This window comes from Neophocaena asiaeorientalis, unplaced genomic scaffold (genome assembly GCF_003031525.2).
Source record: "Neophocaena asiaeorientalis asiaeorientalis breed wild unplaced genomic scaffold, Neophocaena_asiaeorientalis_V1.1 scaffold745, whole genome shotgun sequence".
NCBI lineage: Eukaryota > Metazoa > Chordata > Mammalia > Artiodactyla > Phocoenidae > Neophocaena > Neophocaena asiaeorientalis.
The window spans coordinates 1,769-23,130 of NW_020175073.1; the positions used below are offsets into that span (position 1 = coordinate 1,769).

The 21,362-nt window shown below is 42.2% G+C and overlaps 1 protein-coding gene across 1 annotated transcript; it reads right to left on the reverse strand.

Moving 5' to 3' along the window:
• Nucleotides 1–5,060: 5,060 nt before the first annotated feature.
• Nucleotides 5,061–21,158, reverse strand: LOC112412394 (putative transporter SVOPL; the record flags this gene model as incomplete). Its single annotated transcript, XM_024764074.1, is given in 9 exon segments — nucleotides 5,061–5,189; nucleotides 6,231–6,356; nucleotides 9,844–9,907; nucleotides 12,087–12,211; nucleotides 13,804–13,875; nucleotides 18,844–18,919; nucleotides 18,921–18,940; nucleotides 20,808–20,899; nucleotides 21,077–21,158. Coding segments are annotated over 9 exon segments (786 nt in total), but the record flags the coding sequence as incomplete, so codon positions are not given.
• Nucleotides 21,159–21,362: the final 204 nt, after the last annotated feature.

Below are 21,362 nucleotides of genomic sequence, written 5' to 3' on the forward strand. Positions count from 1 at the left end.
ATTAGGGTGGACTGTAATCCAATTATGACTGATGTTCTTATGAAAAGAGGAGATTAAAACACAGACACACACAGAGGGAAGATGATGTGAAGACACAGGGAGAAGATGGACATCTAAAAGGCAAGGGAAGGGACCTCAGAAGAAATCAGCTCTGTAACACCTTGACCTTGGATTTCTAGCCTCCAGAATTGTGAGAAAATTAATCTCTGTTGTTTAAGCCACCCAGTGTGTGCTATTTTGTTATGGCAGCCCAGGTGAACTAATACACAGTGGCAGAGGGAAGGTGGGGGATGAGGGATGGGGGATAGGAGGGTGGAGAGGGACGGAAAAGGAGGAGGAAAAAAGGAAAGAGGAGAGAAGTAACCTCGGTGCTCTTCAGTCCTGGAACAACTACTGGGTTCAAAGTAAAAAATACGCATCAAAAATGGTTGGAGGGCTTCCCTGGTGGCGCAGTGGTTGAGAGTCCGCCTGCCGATGCAGGGGACGCGGGAGGACGCTCATGATCATTCAACTGTCCATGGTTTTGAGTTAATTGTCTCTGCTAAGATTTTTTTCTCTCTCTGCAATAAAGTTTATTTTTTATATATTGACAATCAAAATTTCATAGCCACTTAAAGATTATGTGCCAGTCTCTTCAAAGCATAATCACTTCCTTCATTTAATCATTGTTGCCTAGCAACTAATTAGTCTTCCCACCATGCTTTGCAAGATAAGATGTAACTGTCAGTATCTTGGTAGGAAGGTGGGGGTTATCTGATACTGCCTACTAGTAGGGTCCTGACCTCTGAACCACAAGGGCTTATATCCAAACTCCAGAAAATAAATTAGAATAACAGAATCATCCTTAATTCTTTGGAAGAAAGCTTGAGTTTCTTTCTTTTTTTTTTGGCCACACCATAGAGCACATGGGATCTTAGTTCCCCAGTCAGGGATTGAACTCGTGCCCCCTGCAGTGGAAGCACAGAATCCTAACCACTGGACCGCCAGGGAGCTTCCCAAAAGTTTGAGTTTCTTATTTCCCAATTAGGTTTTGAGGCATGTGTAATAATTAGGGGAAACACTCCACAAAGCAAAGTGAGAATACCTTACCAAACTACAATTGTGAGTGTGGGGAAGTTTGGGACATTTAATCCTCATTTTCACATTATTATTGAGCACACTCTATCTCACACTTAACACGTCCAGCAGCAGGCCAGGTGGCAGTGGGATTACAGTGTTTTTGTCATCAGTGATGTCCTGGGAAACCAGTCAGAAACACCCAGAAAAGCCTACCTCTCACTTGTGTGTAGGACACTTAAGAACTGTACATTTGGATATCACCTGTCCTGCTGTTGCCACATAATCCCTGACAGAGTCAGATTTGGGGAGGTGGGTGGGAAGAGCTGTTGCCGCTCTGGACCTGGCTCAGGCATGGAGCGAGAGCTGGGTCAAGAAGAGGCTCTGCCATAAAGTGGTACAGCCACTATGGAAAACAGTATGGCTATTCCTCAGAAGATTAAACATAGAACTGCTGTGCGATCCAGCAATCCCACCTCTGGGTAAATATCCAGAGGAAATGAAAATAGGATCTCAAAGAGATCTTCACGCCCACTTCACTTCAAAGTTGTTCTAGAAAAATAGGACTGAGAAAATAGTTTGGAAGATTCTGAAAAAGAACTTTTACAAGGGGTAAGTACCTTACTAAATATGAAAATTGTATTATACTATAATTAAGAGTGCTATATTAGACCAACAATTAACCTGTATCCTTTTCCCAAAAATATAAAATGCTCTATTTATTATATAATAAATCTCATATATATTTGAATCTACAAACCTATCAATTAGAACATAATATTCAACAATAGATTCAAATATATAGAGGGTGGATTATTCAGTAAAAATACATAAGTGCAACTGGTTAGCTATTTGGATGTGACAAAGCTAGATCTGTATCATGCTTCTTATATCCAATTAAACCGACATAGATCCAACATTTACATATTAAATGTGAAACCAAATTAACCCAACAAAAAGGAGAGGGATACAAGAACGTGGTTGTAAAAATTAAGTTTGACACTAATAAAAAAGTAATAAAAACATTAATAAATCTAAATAGATACTGACTTTAAAATAATGTCTAATTCAGGACAACTTATGAACAATATGAAATTAAAATACCAGGCAAAAATGATTTGGAAGATGAGATGGGCAAATCAGAATGAACATGTTTAAGGTTCTTGTATTGTTCCGAAGGCAGATAAAGATACCAAATGACATTAGCTGTTGTAGGCGCACATTTTCACTATTTAAGGGCTGTAATAAAAGAAACAGAATGCGTAAATTCCAAGCCAGTAGAAGGAAGTATGGGGGTAGGGGTTGGCGAGTGGAGCAAACTGAATCAATCTAATAGAAGGAGAAAGGAGAAAGAAAGCAGAAAAGGAAAGACACAGTTAAGAAGCAATAGAAAACGAACGACAGAGGTAAGTGCAAGTATGCCAGTAATCACAATAGATACAAATGGATCAAACTCATTATTAAAAGATACAGACTCTCAGATTGAATGAAAAACAAGATCAGCTATTTACTTCTAAGAAATATGTTTAAAGCAAAGCAACATAAACAAGCTAAAATGAAGAGCTAGAAAAAGGTACACCAGGAAAACATTAACCCAAACTAGTTCTGACATATTAGTATGAAAGAAAATAAAATTTAAGGCCCAAAGCATTACAAAGAAATATTTCAGGTAGTCAGATCAATCCACACACTGAATAAGTCAATCTTATGCTAGGATGCAGCAAGATAGCCTCAAACTATATGGAGTAAACTGTCAGGCTTATAAGGAGAAACTAACAAAACCATCGTCTTATTGAAAAACTGTTAGCTGAACCTGGCAAAATCTAGAACAGGTATCAGATATTTACATGGCATAATTACATTGAATATAACAATATATATGCTCAATGAGAACACATGTTCTTCTTAAGCACACATGGACTATTAATAAAAAGTCACTATGTAGAGAACAAAAGAAGTCTCAACAAATTCCAAATAATTGATAACATGCTCTGGTCAAAATGCAATTAAATTAGAAACAAAGAATAAAAAAATCATTAACAAATAAGTCATTGGCTAAAGAGAAACTCATAGCAGTTACAAAATAGAAATAAAATTACTCTGTAACAAAACTTGCTGAATGCAACTAAATGGTTTATTAAAAATCAAAAAGACTGAAAATAAATGAGCTAAATACTGAACTCAAGAAGCTAGAAGAACATAAAAAGCCAAAGAAGTAAACAAAAGAAGGGGTAGAAATTAATGAGACCACCAAAACAACCAATAAAGAGAAAAACAACAGAAACAAAAAAGCCCTCATTCTTTGAAGTTTAATAAAACAGACAAACCTCTAGTAAGAGGACCACAGAAAAAAGAAGGCACAAATAAACAATACTAAAAGTGAAAAAGAAGACATACACAGTAGATATTTGAAACAAAAGGGAACACTGGGAATAATTTTATACCAATAAATTGGAAAACCCAGATGAACTGGGCAATTTTCTAAAATATATATTACCAAAATTGACTCAATCAAGAGTATTAAACTAAGTAGGCATTAACATTTACACAAACTGAATGATAGTTTTAGAACTCCTCTTTGTGATACCCCCAATTATTCTGTTACCACGCACCTTAAAATAAATATTAGGGATAAACAACTTTACAGATAAGTTTTACCAAACATTCCAAGAGGTTAATTCCTATCTCACATAAACTGTCTTGGAGATCGCAGGACAGAGCTGGAAAGCTCTTCCAGGAGCCTGTGACTGACCTGCCTGCAGATGGGTGAAGTGGGTGGTCTGGGCTGGTGAGAGAAATGATTGCAGATTGACCTTGACAGTCCTGGAACCAACAGAATTTAAATGCCAAATTTTATTTTAAAAAATCATTTAATAAGGTTTATACGTTTGATATCAATAAGACAAGGCCAATACAAGGAACATAAAATTATAAAACAATCTCTCCCCTATAAACAGTGGGGCTAAATCATGAGACTAGCTCTGCAAGGTGTTATTATTTCCATTTCATTGATGAGAAAAGTGATGGTAGGCAGTCAGAATGGCCATCATTAAAAAGTCTACAAATAATAAATGCTGGAGAGGGTGTGGAGAAAAGGGAACCCTCCTACACTGTTGATGGGAATGTAAATTGATACAGCCACTAAGGAGAATAGTATGGAGGTTCCTCAAAAAACTAAAAACAGAGTTGCCATATAATCCAACAATCCCACTCCTGGGCATATACCCAGACAAAACTATAATTCAAAAAGATACATGCACCCCAGTGTTCATTGCAGCACTATTCACAATTGCCAAGACAGGGAAACAACCTAAATGTCCATCAACAGATGAATGGATAAAGAAGATGTGGTATATATATACAATGGATTACTACTCAGCCGTTAAAAAGAATGAAATAATGCCATTTGCAGCAACATGGAGAGGCCTAGAGCTTATCATACTAAGTGAAGTAAGTCAGACAGAGAAAGACATATATCATATGATATCACTTATATGTGGAATCTAAAATATGACACAAATGAACTTATCTATGTAGAAAAACAAACTCACAAATATAGAGAACAGACTTGTGGTTGCCAAGCATGGGGGGCGGGGCAGGGGGAGGGAAGGAGTGGGAGTGTGGGATTAGCAGATGCAAACTATTATATACAGGATGGATAAACAACAAGGTCCTACAGTATAGCACACGGAACTATATTCAACATCCTGTGATAAACCATAATGGAAAAGAATTATGAAAAAGAATATATATATATATGTATAACAGAGTCACTTTGCTGTACAGCACAGATGAAACACAACATTGTAAGTCAACTGTACTTCGATAAATTTTTTTTTAAAAAGTGGTAGTAGGTAACAGCGCTACCTGGCTCATGGTGGAGCTGGATTTAGTATCAGTTCCCTCTGCTCTTTTCCGCACTGGAGGGATCGGTTGCCCTTCCCTCTAGCCTTCCACCACTAAGGGGATTTCTGGCGACCCCTGGTTGGGGGAGAAGAACTCACCAGGATAGGCTCCACGAGCTTCCCCTCCAGCACGACTGAGCGGTTCATCTTGGCGATGCGCTCCAGTGTAACCAGGGCAGCCTGAGTGTTCCCGGTAGAGACACTGAACCGAGCAGATTCAGGAATAAACTGGGCACAGATGACAAAGAACACCAGAGTTGCAACTGCTGTGGACCCCAGAGGTACCACTATCACGGTTCCATACACTACACTGTCCCAGTTCCCCGAGATGGTAAAGGATGTAGCAAGCTTTACAGCAAAAATATAGCAGGTGTACTCTTGCAACCCTAGCGGAACAAACAGTTGCCTTCTCCTTATCGCTGTCCCATCTCGGACGACAGTGGACTGATACAGAGCTTCGCCCCAGTTTGACCCAACCTACTTAACACAATGAAATTCTTCCATCCAATGTGTAAACAGCTGCTGCCCGGGGTCCCTGGCGCCTCTCCACTCCTCCATCACCCGGCCACTCCCCCAGGAATCCCAGGACCTCCCATAGTGCAAGAACCTAAAGGGTGACCATGGCAGGGCCTCCAGCACCCACGAGTGGAGGAACCATCCTGACTGTAGAGGCCTACAACCCACTGATTACGGCATATTTTGAACACCACACTCAGAAAACAGCACAGCCCTCCACTGATGCTGGGACATTGGCACCTCCACGCAATGAAGGCCAGTGGGTTCTTCCCCAGCGCATCCTCGTCACCATTCCCCAGCCAGGGGGCAGCTCAGGTCATCCTCATCACCCACTGGGATTAATCTGATCACTTCTAACTGCTTTTCTGACCTTTTCTGTCTTCCCTCCTACAGCCTCCACACCGCCATGTACCAGCTTCCCAGTACATAACCCCTTCCAAACCCCCAGTGCCCCTGGTCCTCAAGGCCCTTTGTAATCTGCACACAGGCCTGTCTTCCCAGCCGGCCTCCCACCAGCGCCCCACACTCCAGCCATTCCAGCCTGCCTGCTCTCCCCCAAACACATTCTGCATTCACACCTTCGTGACTGGGCTTGTGCATTAACTCTGCCAAAACACCCTTTCCACAGTGAGCCAACTGAGACACATACTTAAATAAGGAGAGAGGTGAACATGAGAAAGATATCTGTGGGGCAACAAGGCCACTGGGCCAGCTGGAGGGGGAGGCCAAGAGGGAGCCCATGAGCTTGGTTACCATGAAGGCCATGAGGAGGAGGATGCCAGGGATGGAGGTGATGCAGATGAGCCAGCGCCACCCGATGGTGGGGATGACCACGGAAGCCAGGCCGGTGATGAGCAGGGAGCCGGCTAGCCCGAAAACCTGGGGGAGAGGGAAGGTCAATGTCCTCCTGTTGATGCTGCACAGCCCCCGCCAGGAGCCACCCTCTTCTGCATTGTAACTGTAAGTGGGTGAGATGGGAGGACTTCCCTGGCAGTCCAGTGGTTAGGACTCTGTGCGCTCACTGCCAAGGGTGCAGGTTCAATCCCTGGTTGGGGAACTAAGATCCCATAAGCTGCGCCCCCAAAAAGAAAAAGAAAAGAAAGAAAGAATGAAAGAAGGTGAGATGGGAGAGAGGCTTTAGTTAAGGAGCAGCACCACCTCCAGGACCGGGATGAACTGGGGAAGTTACTTCACTTCTCCATGACTCTATTTGCTTGTCTATAAGTGGAAGACTCAGCAAGACAGGGTCAGCAATGTCACCAAAGTTTTACAAATCTGGGACCCAAGACATTGACTTTCTTCTCTTGAATAAATAATACATTCCCTGGTTCGTAACTCAAGGTACAAAGGAGAGCACTGTGAACAGACCCGCCTCTGCTCCTAGTTCCCTGCTGTCCAGTTCCTCTTCTCCGAAGAAACCAATATCACCAGTTTCTTATATCCTTCCAAAGCATATACATACATATACAAGCTAATAAGGATATTTGTTCTTTGTTCACAAATGGTAACATAGTAAAAATATTTCTCAACACTGCTATTTTGTACTGAAAAATTTATCTTGAGATCATTTTATACCAACAAATAACATGAGAGCCACCTATGACCAGGCCCCATGAATTTGGAACTAGAACAATTCTGAGTGTTATTCTGAGCATTATTTTCCCATCAGAAGATGAGAAGTAGATGATAACTCCATTCCACCTCACAGAGATGGAGAGAAGAGAATATTAAAAAAGACCCTTTGACCTTCTCTTTGATAAAGGAGGCAAGAATATACAGTGGAGAAAAGACAGCCTCTTCAAAAAATGGTGCTGGGAAAACTGGACAGCTACATGTAAAGGTATGAAATTAGGGCTTCCCTGGTGGCGCAGTGGTTGAGAGTCCGCCTGCCGGTGCAGGGGACACGGGTTCGTGCCCCGGTCCAGGAAGATCTCACATGCCGTGGAGCAGCTGGGCCCGTGAGCCATAGCTGCTGATCCTGCACGTCCAGAGCCTGTGCTCCGCAACGGGAGAGGCCACAATAGTGAGAGGCCTGCATACCACACACACACACAAAAAAAAGTATTAAATTAGAACACTCCCTAACACCATACACAAAAATAAACGCAAAATGGATTAAAGACCTAAATGTAAGGCCAGACACTATCAAACTCTTAGAGGAAAACATAGGCAGAACACTCTATGACATAAATCACAGCAAGATTCTTTTTGACCCACCTCCTAGAGAAATGGAAATAAAAACAAAAATAAACAAATGGGACCTAATGAAACTTCAAAGCTTTTGCACAGCAAAGGAAACCAGAAACAAGACCAAAAGACAACCCTCAGAATGGGAGAAAATATTTGCAAATGAAGCAACTGACAAAGGATAAATCTCCAAAATATACAAGCAGCTCATGCAGCTCAACTACTAGAGAATGGACTTGAGGATATGGGGAGGGGGAAGGGTAAGCTGTGACAAAGTGAGAGAGTGGCATGGACATATATACACTACCAAACGTAAAATAGATAGCTAGTGGGAAGCAGCCACATAGCACAGGGAGATCAGCTCGGTGCTTTGTGACCACCTAGAGGGGTGCGATAGGGAGGGTGGGAGGAAGGGAGACGCAAGAGGGAGGAGATATGGGGATATATGTATATATATAACTGATTCATTTTGTTATAAAGCAGAAACTAACACACCATTGTAAAGCAATTATACTCCAATAAAGATGTTAAAAAAAAAGACCCTTTGGGGGGCTAATTAAGGGGTGACTATTTCATCACCAAAGAATTCTATTAAAAAAAAAAAGAATATTTCAGAAAGTGATAAGGCTATGAAAGAAAGAAAGTAATGTGATGGAGAGTGACTTTTAATGATCAGGGATGATCTTTCTGAAGAGGCAACGTGTAAGAAGGCCAGTAATAAGCCATTGCAGTAGATCAGGTAAGAGGTGATGTGGCATTGAAAAGGATTTTAGTAGAGAAATGGCCAAAAAAAATTTTATCTGATGGATTTCGCACACATTTTGGAGGTAAAGGCAACAGGATTTGCTGATGGACACTGCAGTTATAGGTCCACTAATAGGGGGTGAGTCAGTGGGGCTTGGTGATTGATTGAATGATGATGACATAAAGGGAGGGGTCCAGGACAGCTCTTGAATGTGTGGCTCAGAAAGCTGAGGGGACAGAGTTTGCTATGAAATGACAGTGGAGACATGGACAGAAGAGGCTCCAGACGAAGATGAAGAGATCAGGTCTATGAATGTTGTATTTGAGGAGCCTGCAGGATATTCAAGTGGCTATCAGGTAACTGGCCACCTGGGTCTGAAGTTCAAGGAGATGCTCTTGGCTGTAGATAACTTGGGGGGAGGTAATAGGTACATAGATAGCTAAAACCACTGGACTCCTCAATTATCAGTAGATGACCCCAGGAGACCTGGAAAATAAGACCAGCAAGGAGAAGACATAACCAGGAAACAGGACAAAGAATGAGTAGCAGGTGGAAGAGACAATGTTCACAGATGAGCTTGAACAGGATTATGCCCATTAAATACCATTAAGTGTAAAATCGAACCCCTAATTGTTGAAAGTATGGGTCTTCATCTTAACAAAGATCAGAAGAAGAAAGCTGGGAAGAATATAAAGAGTTAGCGTTCAGTATTTATTAGGGTTTTTCTAATTTTTTTTGTTGCCTAAATTTAGTTTCAGAAAAATTAAACATAAAATTTAAAATGTTCTCCTACTGCCTTATTTATTGCCCAACATATGATGCTTCAGTGGGAAGCGTCATCACTTTCCTGGGCTCTGAAAGTCAGGGCTTTTGGATAACGATGACATCAAAGATGGTACTAGGGCACCTAGATTGCTTCTGGATGCAAAACCTCTAGTCAGTAGCCAGCAGGGGTCTGAGGAGGGTGGGGGCACATCCCCACCTTCTCACCTGGATAAATGGCTCAGCTGGGAGGAGACAATTACAGAAGTTCCCACAGGCATGAGCCAGTTATGGAATTGCAGACCCGAGTATCCACAAGGGAGACTCTAAAAGGGGTGGTAGCTGTATCCCTCCACTGAAGACCCAGTGGGGAGAGAATGTTCATCCCAGATGCATTCCTGAGCTTCTGTCATTCTAGTGAAACCAGCCAGCAGAATGTTTCCTGAGGAAGGGGTTACTGTGTTCTAAATGCTGCTGCTGGATGATACACATCATGGCTCAGAAAACCTTGGAATTGGACTTCTGGTGTCAAGCATCCCTAATGCTCTTTGGTTGGTACCAAGTAATAGGAGTATGCTAATCAAAGAACAATCAACCAACCAGAAGAAACACCAGGTAACCATATCCTACAGGATCAGAAGACTGACCAGAAGAATTCCCATTTTACCTTACCTGAGGCAAGAGGAGCATACAGCCTCGATATTTTGTAGGCAAACATTCAGTCTTTATGATTAGCCTAAACAGGAAGGGGGGAAAACACAATCATGCTTTTATAAAACCAAATAACTTTTTTTAAAAAATCATAATTTTTCTTGTCACAGGGATAAAGAATTCAAAAACATAAATATTCATCATTGTAAAATGATAAGAAATAGGTGTGTTGGTCTCTGTCCCTGGTTCCTGCTAACCTGGAAACCTTGGGATTTCCTGGGTGATAGGAGCATCATTTGTTCTAATGCAGAGACTCTCGAGGAGTCCTGGATGCGGGCTGGTCTAGAAAAAACAAGCCATGATTAGAATCTTGGAACTTTCAGCCCTAACCTCCACTCCTCTGGAGAGAAGAGAGGGGCTGGAAAATGAGTTAATAATCAATCATGCCTATGTGATGAAGCCTCCATAAAAATTCCCAACATACAGGGCTCGGGCTCGGAGAGCTTCCAGGTTGGTGAACATAGCTATGCGCTGGGAGGCGGTGCACTGCGAACTCCACGGGGACAGATGCTCCTGTTCTTGGGATCTTTCCAGACCTTGCCCTGTGTAGTTCTCCTCAGCTGGTTATTTATGTTTCCTTTAAAATATCCTTTGTAATAGATCTGCAATTAGTAAACTTTTCCTGGATTCTCTGAGACACTCTAGCAAATTATTGAACCTGAGGAGTTTGTGGGAACTTCCAATTTGTAGCAAGTCAGACAAGTTGTGGGTAACCTGGGGACCTACTACTGGTGATTGGTGTCTGAAGTGGAGGACAGTCTTGTGGGACCGAGCCCTAAACCTGCGGGGTCTACGCAAACTCCAGCGAGGGTCAGAATTGAATGGAATTATAGGACACCCAGCGGGTGTTGGAGAATTTGTTGGCGTGTAAAGAAATCCACATGTTTGGTGCCAGAAGTGAAGTATTGGCAGAATTATTGAGTGTGTAAAGAAATACAGAAGAGAGATTTTTCCCTGTACGATCATACACCAAAATACAATTATTAACCCATGTAAGAGAACAATATAAAATAAACTTCTAAGTGCTCTTCTGTTTACATTTTTATTCCCAAAGTTATTTTAAACCTTCAGCCATGTAAGAGATATTAGCCTCATTTCTTTCACCAAGAGAAACACTGTCAAAATATTTTGCCAAGCCTGATTCCCTTTTCTAAAACATATGTGGGAAATTAAAATACGCCCAAGAGAAAGCAAATTGTTCCTCCAACTAATGATGACAGTCAAAGCACAGGTTTCTAATTAAGTACATATTAATTTTTTGAATAGGAGAACAAATGGACTTATGTCTCATCTGTTTTCTAATTGTTCTTATCTGTTGCAGTTATTAACCAGGGTTTGGAGTTTTAACATATTTATTGAGCTGCTTCCTCAGGGATGTTTTCAAATTCTACTTAACTTCTCTGCCTTTAGGGCTCCAGAGCACGGAGTGATGCTTAACTTATGCCCCCAGAGAAGAAAGATTCTTTCCCTAACACATTAGGGTAATAATTAGGTGCTTTGACATCTCCTAATATAGTCTAAGGGCAACTTGCTCCAAGGCACCCAGGAGAAAATAGCTTGAGGAGCCTTGTTAATTTAAGGGAGGCTCCCAAGTTGCTGAACATTTAGCATTACAACTCTCACATCCCTGAATGATGAGGTATTACACACCTAACCCAGGGCAGAAAAAAGACAGGCAGCAGCACAGCTGTTGGAATCTGTCTCACCTGCTCTGCAAATTCACTTTGACACCGTCTTCAGTTACAGGGCCGTGGCACGTTAAAAGTTATTCCTGAATGTTACAGGTGCTGATGGTCAAACTAAAGTCTTCCAGAAATTCTCAATAAGTTAATGGATTGTGTCCGGGTTGACATTTTTGTTACCTACCTCATACGGCACTTTTTGTTAGCATTTAGTCTAACAAGATACTATTTATCTAAAAAATGCCTTAGGAACAAAGAAATTAACACATGCTCAGTCTAGCACCCTGCTAGCCTCACCATCAAACATCATTTTGACGGGCAAAGAGCTCCTAGTGGAATAAGCACCCATCACTGGGTGGGGGGGGGGACTCAAAAATGATTAGCACAAGCGAAGTGTATAGATTTGAAACTTACTGATGTTCTTAGTCTATTAACCACAGTGAATGTGGTTAACAGACTAAGTGGATGTGTCTCTGGGTGTTCACATATCTCCCTCTGGGGTCCTCTAGGTGATGTCTTTACCCTTGGGCATGGCCAGACACGCCACAGCCCACCATCGTCCGCAGGAAGACAAACCAGATGTACGAGGGAGAGAATGAGGTCAGCAAGGAGAAGTAGGCTCCCCACAGGAACGAGATGAGCAAAATCTGAAGCAACAAAAGGAGACATTAATGGGACTTGCCCCCATGGAAGGTCAGGAAGCAAACCTAACTTCTGAAGGTGACTTTTAGTTTCCTCCAGATGTTTGCTTCTCTGTGGAGCTAATTTTTAGCGAGCTTACTGATCACTCACAATCATCAGACAATACAATTCATATCATTTTATTGTCTGAAAGCCCAGACATCCCAAGTTTAGACCATTCTTCAAAACTCCCCACAGCCTCCGCCCTCACAGGTGGCAGGAACCTGAACTTGTAAATCAGAATGCAGAAACTTGTCCTCCCTGCTTACAGGGATGTTGGGAGCACAACGAAGCACTGTGCTGGAATGAGTATAAGGAGAAAATGTAAGGATTTGCTTTTTCTCTAATCGTAAGAACAAGTTTATAGTAGAAAATATGGAAAAAAGAAAAAGATATAAAAATATTTAAATCACTTTTGATTCTCCAACCCAGAGAAAATACTATTAACACAGTTTTATCCTATTTTCACTGATTATAAGGGAAAACATAATCTTAATAGCTGCAAAATATTCCAGTGAAAAGACATACTATAATCCATGTAATATAACACATAAACCTTTCCCCTCTGGTCGAATGTTGAAGTGGTGTCACATTTTCTATTAAAATCAGCTGTGACAATGTCTGTGCATAAATCTTTGTGGTTCTCTGATGACCTAAACAGTCTAGATTTCTGGAAGACAAATTATCAGATAAGGAGAATGGATATTCTCAATGTTCCTGGCTTATGCTACCAAATTGATGGTCAGAAAAATTACATCAATTGTATGTGAGGGTGTCTAGACACTTGCAGATTTCTTTAAGAAAAGTAAAAATTCCTTATGGATTTGGTGTTTGATATGGCTTTGTTAACAGGGAAAAAATGATATCTTGCTATGTAATTTTGCTTCTAATAACTCCTGTGATTGAAAGTTTTTTCAAGGTTTCTTGACAATTTGTATGTCTCTTTTTGTAAAATGCCTTTTTTGGGCTCTCCACATTTTTTTGAGATACTTGCGGTTTCATATTAATTTGTAAGAATCTATGATATTTTGTGCACTTCAAAACATACATCCAAGCCTATTACTGTTTTGTGGGGGACTTCTCCCTTTGTATTTACGTCTAGAGAGGACTTTACCACCAGAAATCAGACAAGAAGAGAAGAGAGACCTGGGTTTATCATCAGAAGATATAGTTTTATGTCTTGATGTAGAATCTCAGTACATGTGTGACATCAAGCAAGTGGGTGAGTTTCAAAGCTACACCCAAGTTAACTAATGTGAAACTGCTTATGTTTATACATGCAATTCTCACATTCTACCTGCTATGTTCTAACCAGGCTCATCCATCAGCTGTACACCTGGACTATGGGGACAAGGTATGGGGACAGGTATCTCGGGGAAGGATGAGAAAGCAGGAAGACAAGCCTGGAATTCAGGCATGTGGTGTCAGAGAAGGATGTTTCCGTACTTTCTAACTTGGGTATTGACAGAGAAATGTCCACAAAAGAAAAGCAGTGGTGATGTCACCACAAAAGAACACACAAAAGAAAATTCTAAATCATCCTTCAGAGCCAACCTACCTTCCAGCGGCCATATCTGTCAGCCAAGAGGCCAAAGAGGATGCTGAATACCATGTAGCCAAAAAACACCATCTGGAGGTGGGGTGAAAAGAAATTATCCTCTAAGCAGCGTTTTCATAATATGCTAATTACTACCTTAAGCATTCACCCACCTGAACTAAAAGAAGACGGGAAACGTGGGAGGATTGGAAGTTGAAGAACAGGCTTTCACAAAGCTCTCCCCTGACTCCTGTATAACATGTTCAGGGCTTCCGAGGTTGACGATTCCCACACCTGAAGTCACTGACACCAGGTAGAAACAGGAGTCCTAGAAGCAGGTAACTGCTTTGCCTCTGATCCAAGATGACAGCAGCGGCCTCATTCTACTCAGATGTACAATTGTGAATTTCCATTTTAATAAGAAGACTCCAAAAGTCTATTCGTGCATGCTCTGTCTTATTCAAGTTGAGACGTCTAGAAGCAGTCTTCCTTCAGGTTATTACAGGGAAACCTAACTTTCAACGAACACCAAAACCAGTCATCACATTCTCCATCACTAATATAAACCTACTTTTTTTCCTTACTTGTTCTCACAATAGCTTTTCCTTGATAAAATTCAAGAACTTGGGTGTGATACCAGCGATGTAACTCAGTCTGGGCTGTACTCTTACGTGTAAGCCTTTAGGTGACTTATTTTTCTGCCTCCAGCAGTTCCAAGCTTTACTTAACTCTCCTTTCTAGTAAGATCCCTGACTGATTGCTTCCAGGGTAATCAAAGGAAAGGTGTCAGCTGGCATTTCTAACACTTTTTCAGTGAAAAAGCTCTTTCTGCTGCCTGCTTTTTCTTTTTCCCCCGACTCTTCATAAGGAAGACTCAAAAGCATTTCTTCTACAGGGAACTATAAAAAAATAAATCATATTTATACTCGAACAACAAAAGCCGTACGTTTCCTCTGTGCACTGTTCTCTCTAGGATAGAGTTGAAGGAAGGAAAAGCCAATATTTTCAATGCCCAGCCTGGGATAGATGCCACACCGTAATGAAATCTAGTCAGTCCTCAGCAAAATGATAAAAATAAGGACAATGGGACACATTTTGCATAAATCCAAATTTATTCATTATGAAGGGTGCTTTTTATTCTGGAAGAATTTTCTTTCTGACTGTTGGTATTAACATGCCCTTACTATTTATTTTTATTTTTTTATTTTTTGAAAGATGACGGTAGTTGATGGCAAGATTTTCTGCCTCTTTCTCTTGGTTGGAGGTTAAAATTTTCCTCCTACCCTTCTACATTCTTTGGCTGGTCTAATAATTAAATTGATTTATGACAGATTGACAGGAGAAAAGCAAGTTTAAGTTTGTATGTACAGGAGTCCCATAAAAATATAAGACCCAAGGGCAAGTTGGACAGTAGAGGCTTATGTGCCACCTTCTGCTGAACCTGCCACACAGATAGGTCATTCAGATGAAAGTCATCTCTGGCAATAACTCTCTCTCTCTGAGCCAGGCCCCCCATCTAAATTCTTTTAGGTAGTTAAGGGAAATGTAAAAGTTTTTCTTGAGTCGGCTGGGTCTTGATTGCCTTCAGCTCAAAATAATTCACATGCCAAAGGGGCATATTTTGGGGTCACATGTTCTGCTCCGTTTTCCTCTTCTTCTGATGGCCTTCCTTATCAAATATATATATTTTTAATCTTAACCTTATGTCAGCCACACCATTTTTTTGAGAAGTCATATCAGTTGGTGAATCTCCAAACTTTGGGTCTCCTGATATAAGCGGTTTCTATTGTGGAACCTGCAATTATCAAACTCCCTCCAAGAAGGGAAAGGTGAACTTTTTTTTTTTTTTAATCAACTTGAATAATAGGAAACGATAGACAAACTGCCTGTGGCAGGGAGGAAATTAGTTCTTAGGACTTAAAATACTTTATTGAGGGCTTCCCTGGTGGCGCAGTGGTTGAGAGTCCGCCTGCCGATGCAGGGGACATGGGTTCGAGCCCCGGTCCGGGAAGATCCCACATACCGCGGAGCGGTTGGGCCCGTGAGCCATGGCCTCTGAGCCTGCGCGTCTGGAGCCTGTGCTCCACAACGGGAGAGGCCACGACAGTGAGAGGCCCGCGTACCGCAAAAAAAAAAAACAAAAAAACTTTATTGAGATGCTGTGTTAATAACACTGTATTAAAGTGAATTAGCTGATTAATAAAAGTAAAGGAAACAGGGACTTCCCTGGCGGTCCAGTGGTTAAGACTTTGCCTTCTAATGCAGGGGGTGCGTGTTCGATCCCTGGTCGGGAAGCTAAGATCCCATGTGCCTCGTGGCCAAAAAAACCAAAACATAAAACAGAAGCAATATTGTAACAAATTCAATAAAGACTTTAAAAATGGTCCACATCAAAAAAAAAATCTTTAACAGCAACAACAAAAAAAAGTAAAGAGTCAACTAAAATTAAATTCAAATTTTACTCTGCTCCTCCGCGCAAGTGGCAGATTTTTACTCCTTGCTTTCTTTCCATTCAGTGTAAAAAAGTGACTTTCCTGAGGCTGAGTTCTTTACTATTAATCCTGTCTAGAGAATAAACCTTAACTCCAAGCCTATGTGAACCCCAAAGCTTGTGAACTCTAATCCTGGGGACCACATAGAGACGGGAATTAATCTCTCTCTCTCTCTCTCTCCCTCCCCTCTCCCTTCCCCCTCCCCTACCTTGGAGGGCCTGCTCCTTTCTACAGTTTTGTTTCTCCAGCACTAACTCTCTTATTCACAAAAGATGTGAGGGACATAATTCATTCACAATCCTTAAGGCCTTAAGTCTTCATGGCCAGACCGTCCAGAAAGTGGAGCTGAAGTTGGGGGATGGGAAGCCTGGGAGATGGTGAAAATGCTGCCTCTTTGCTAAACCAGTCTGAGCCCCTCCTGTTAGTAAGGTTGTGGTCAGTGAGCCCAGGGGACAGATGGGACTCATAGCCAGGATGACAGAGACTAAATGACAGGAGGAGGCAAGGAACTTGGAGCAGGGAGCAGTCACATCTTGGGTGAGTTGAATTACCTAGAGAAAAGACTTGTGAGCTGTGACCCACCTAACAAGGGAAGCCAGGTTACTGCTGACATCGAGGAGCCTCTTTAGGCACCAGTAGGAACAACATAAAAGCAACCAACGAAATGTGAGCTGTAAATATAGAAATGGTACCATAAAATATAGTTTCATGACAGCTACAGATGCAAACACCACACCTCGACCACCAACATTCTCAGGAATGAAGACATGCAGACCTACAAACCAGCTGTGGTACGCTGATAACTACACAAAACGTTACAGCAGTAACCCTAAAGCTACAAGGATGGATAAGGCATGCTTTCAAAACTATACTTTTTTTTTTTTTTTTTTTCGGTAAACGGGCCTCTCCCTGTTGTGGCCTCTCCCGTTGCGGAGCACAGGCAACGCGCAGGCTCAGCAGCCATGGCTCACGGGCCCAGCCGCTCTGCGGCATGTGGGATCCTCCCAGACCAGGGCACGAACCTGTGTCCCCTGCATCGGCAGGCAGACTCTCAACCACGGCACCACCAGGGAAGCTCTAAACTGTACATATTTTATACGTAAAAGAAAACAAAACGCAATGAGTCACTTAACTATTGGTACAAGCCCTAATAAGGTCTTTAGTTATTTTTATTTATACCCTCTCTCTCTTCTAAAAATATTAGGAAAACTTAAAAATGGAACAAGTGCAATTTTAAAGAAAGAAACAGAGCTAAAAGAATAAAGGCAGGGCTTCCCTGGTAGCGCAGTGGTTGAGAGTCCACCAGCCGATGCAGGGGACGCAGATTCGTGCCCCAGTCCGGGAGGATCCCGCGTGCCGCGGAGCGGCTGGGCCCGTGAGCCATAGCCGCTGGGCCTGCGTGTCCGGAGCCTGTGCTCCGCAGGGGGAGAGGCCGCGGCAGTGAGAGGCCCGCGTACCGCAAAAAAAAAAAAAAGAATAATGGCAGATTTGCTGCCACGATTAGGCATAAAATTGGGCTCCAAATTTCCTGGCCTCCAGGACACAGAAATAAACACAACTGGGCGTATAATATACATTATCTGGGAGGAGAACAGAGATCAGTTCCTCAGGTGAGGGGGAATTTTTCCTAGTACCCAATACAGGTGAGAATTCCCAGGTAAAATTTGGTTAAGGCAGTGAGAGGGTAGGGGCCCCCCTTACCCCACAGCCTTCTGTAGCCCCCCAGGGGTTGGGGGCGAGGGAGGTCTTAGTCTCTTGCAGCCTTACCCTCCTTCAAGGCCTCTGCCATCTGACTGTCATCCTCTACCCATCACCAACTACCTACCTCCCATATGTTCCCCTCCTTCAGTGAGGAGTTGGCATCTGGCTCATGGGATTTCTCTCTATTAAGTCTCACCTTCATGAAAACCAGCTTCAGTACTCAAGTAAATGAATGCACGCGCACACACACACACAGATACACACACGCAGACACACACAGACACACACACAGACACAGACACACACACGCACACACACACAGACACACACACGCACACACACACACGCACACACACAGTCTGCTGGCAATTACTTGGTGCTTAATAAATACCTCTTGAAAGAATGAAGAGTAACATCCTTAAATCCATTTCGTAGCAAAACTTAGTGTCCAATTCATAAAGCTATTCATGATGGTCTCTGAGAAAAATTTAATGCATAACACACACAATTCACTGAGACTGAGTTGGTGATTGGTTAGGTCACTATGGCCTGAGTAGGCTCTTAGTGCTCTGACTTGAACCATAACTAACCCATGGCTAAGACTCACTTTCCCTGATTTGCATCTGTCTCTTCCAGGCTCTTGCTAGGGTCTGGAAAACGAGCAGTTCAAGGTTATGCTCCCTAGAGGAAAAGAGAAACAGGAGAAAGGCCTCAAATGCTAGTTTGGGCCTGCAAACGCATGCGTTTGGGAAGCCACCACACCACGTGGAGACGGATCCTGTGGCTCTCAGCCCAGTGGGATCGGAAAGGAAGCAGAAGCCCTGGGTCCTCAGCTGGTTTATTCTCAGCACAGGAAGCAGTCACTTACCATGGTCACTAACGCCCCCTGCCAATTCTCCAGCTGCCATTCACAGCAGATGACAGGAGACACAACCGCTATTATTGATCTCCATGGCCTCAGCAACCTTAAAGAAGGAGGGAAAACACCATGTCAAAGTGCTAGCTTGTCATCACTTCTTCCCACATCTGTCTGTCCATCATCCTTCTAGTCCTAAACTCCTCCTTCCCTTACCCCACATAGGGAGGACCTATTATGTACCGATTCAGCACTGCTAGTTGGATAAAGGAGTACAGAAGAACTTTGGCTTTCGTGGATGTAATATTTATGGTTTGAACAATTTGAGAGTATCCCTCAAGATTTATGACACGTATTCCCTTGTGACATTGCTGATCTATGTTTTTGCATTTAACACTATGAAGGTGTTGTGTGGGAGCCACGTAGCTGGCAGGTGACCCTAGCTAGCCACCAGCATCCACGTCAACCCAGCATTGCTGTTTTATACTCATCATCATCAAGATCTTAGGGCATATCCCTTGCAAATGGATCTTTGAAATAGTCCCTGATTTCAAGAAGCTGGGATGGAGAGGCAAGATTCACGAAAGCTAGCAAAAAAGCAACGAGTACAAAACAATATGAGTTCACCATCAGGAAAGAATGACTATAGAGCAAAATTAGTGCTAAAATTAGTGCTACCCTGGGTAGGAGTGTGGAGGGATAAATTAGGAGTTTGGGATTAACAGATACACAATACTATATATAAAATAGATAAACAGGGCTTCCCTGGTGGTGCAGTGGTTAAGAATCCACCTGCCAATGCAGGGGACACGGGTTTGAGCCCTGGTCCAGGAAGATCCCACATGCCACGGAGCAACTAAGCCTGTGCGCCACAACTACTGAGCCTGTGCTCTAGAGCCCGCGAGCCACAACTACTGAGCCTGTGCACCTACAGCCTGTGCTCCACAACAAGAGAAGTCACTGCGATAAGAAACCCGCATACCACAACGAAGAGTAGCCCCCACTCACTGCAACTAGAGAAAGCCCGCGCACAGCAATGAAGACCCAATGCAGCCTAAAATAAAAAAACTAAAAAACAAAAAAATTTTTCTTTTAATTAAAAAGAAAATAGATAAACAACAAGGACCCACTGTTAGCACAGGGAACTACATTCAATATCTTGTAATAACCTATAATGGAAAAGAATCTGAAAAAGTATATATTCATATATATATACACACACACACACACGTATACATAATATATATAAAACCGAATCACTTTGTTTATACCTGAAACTTATACAACATTGTAAATCAACTACACGTCCTTTAACACTGCGATAAGAAACCCGCATACCACAACGAAGAGTAGCCCCCACTCACTGCAACTAGAGAAAGCCCGCGCACAGCAATGAAGACCCAATGCAGCCTAAAATAAATAAACTAAAAAACAAAAAAAAATTTCTTTTAATTAAAAAAAAAATAGATAAACAACAAGGACCCACTGTTAGCACAGGGAACTACATTCAATATCTTGTAATAACCTATAATGGAAAAGAATCTGAAAAAGTATATATTCATATATATATACACACACACACACACGTATACATAATATATATAAAACCGAATCACTTTGTTTATACCTGAAACTTATACAACATTGTAAATCAACTACACGTCCTTTAAAAAAAAAAAAAAGATTAAATGTCAGACCCAACAGAAACTACAGGAGAAATAAAAGTTCTATAGCTAGCAAAAAAAAAAAAAGGGTATTGAATTCCCAGAAGATAGAACACAGATATTCATTTGCTCATAACCAAACAACTGCAGAAGGTGGAAGAAAAGTATTTGGGGATTATCTACCCCGCAGGGTTCCCGCTCCCTCTCACATCCGTCCCTGAGCGGACAACCCCGAGCTGGAGGGAAGTGGAAGACTCTACATGTCCGACGATGAATTAGCTTGGGAGACTCAGAGGATCTCCAAGCACTCACCCCCATGCCGCCCATGATCAGAAAGAGGGCAATGTGGAAACGTCTGAATCCAATGGTCTCCACGGCGTCCTCCACAGTGAATGTCTTTGACTCTAACAAGGAAAGGCAAAGTGAAAGCAACAGCCTCTGTGGGAAGGGAATGTATGCAGATTATCACTCACCCCAGAGGATGTTGGAAAACCAATTTGTTATTACAAAAATAGTAAATACAGGGAAGAGGGGGAATTAAACGGTAACTTGAGGTCCAGAGATTTCTATGATCCCCTTACCTTTTGGCTGTGGCTCTGGGGTCCCCAGGTTCAACTCCCGAAGGCTAACGATGGTGACCGGCTCTGTCCACTTGGCTGCCATCTTGTAAATGGTTCAAATTCCCCACACGGCTTCCCTGCAGGAAACAGGGGAGGGAAAATGCCGGAAACAGGGGAAGGAAGAAGGAAAGAAATAAAAGCTAGTGTATATTCTCCTTTAATCTTCATAGAAAATCAGTGAAGTAGGTATTATAATTTATCACTATTTTACAAGGAAAAACCTGAAACATGGACAAGTTAAATCATG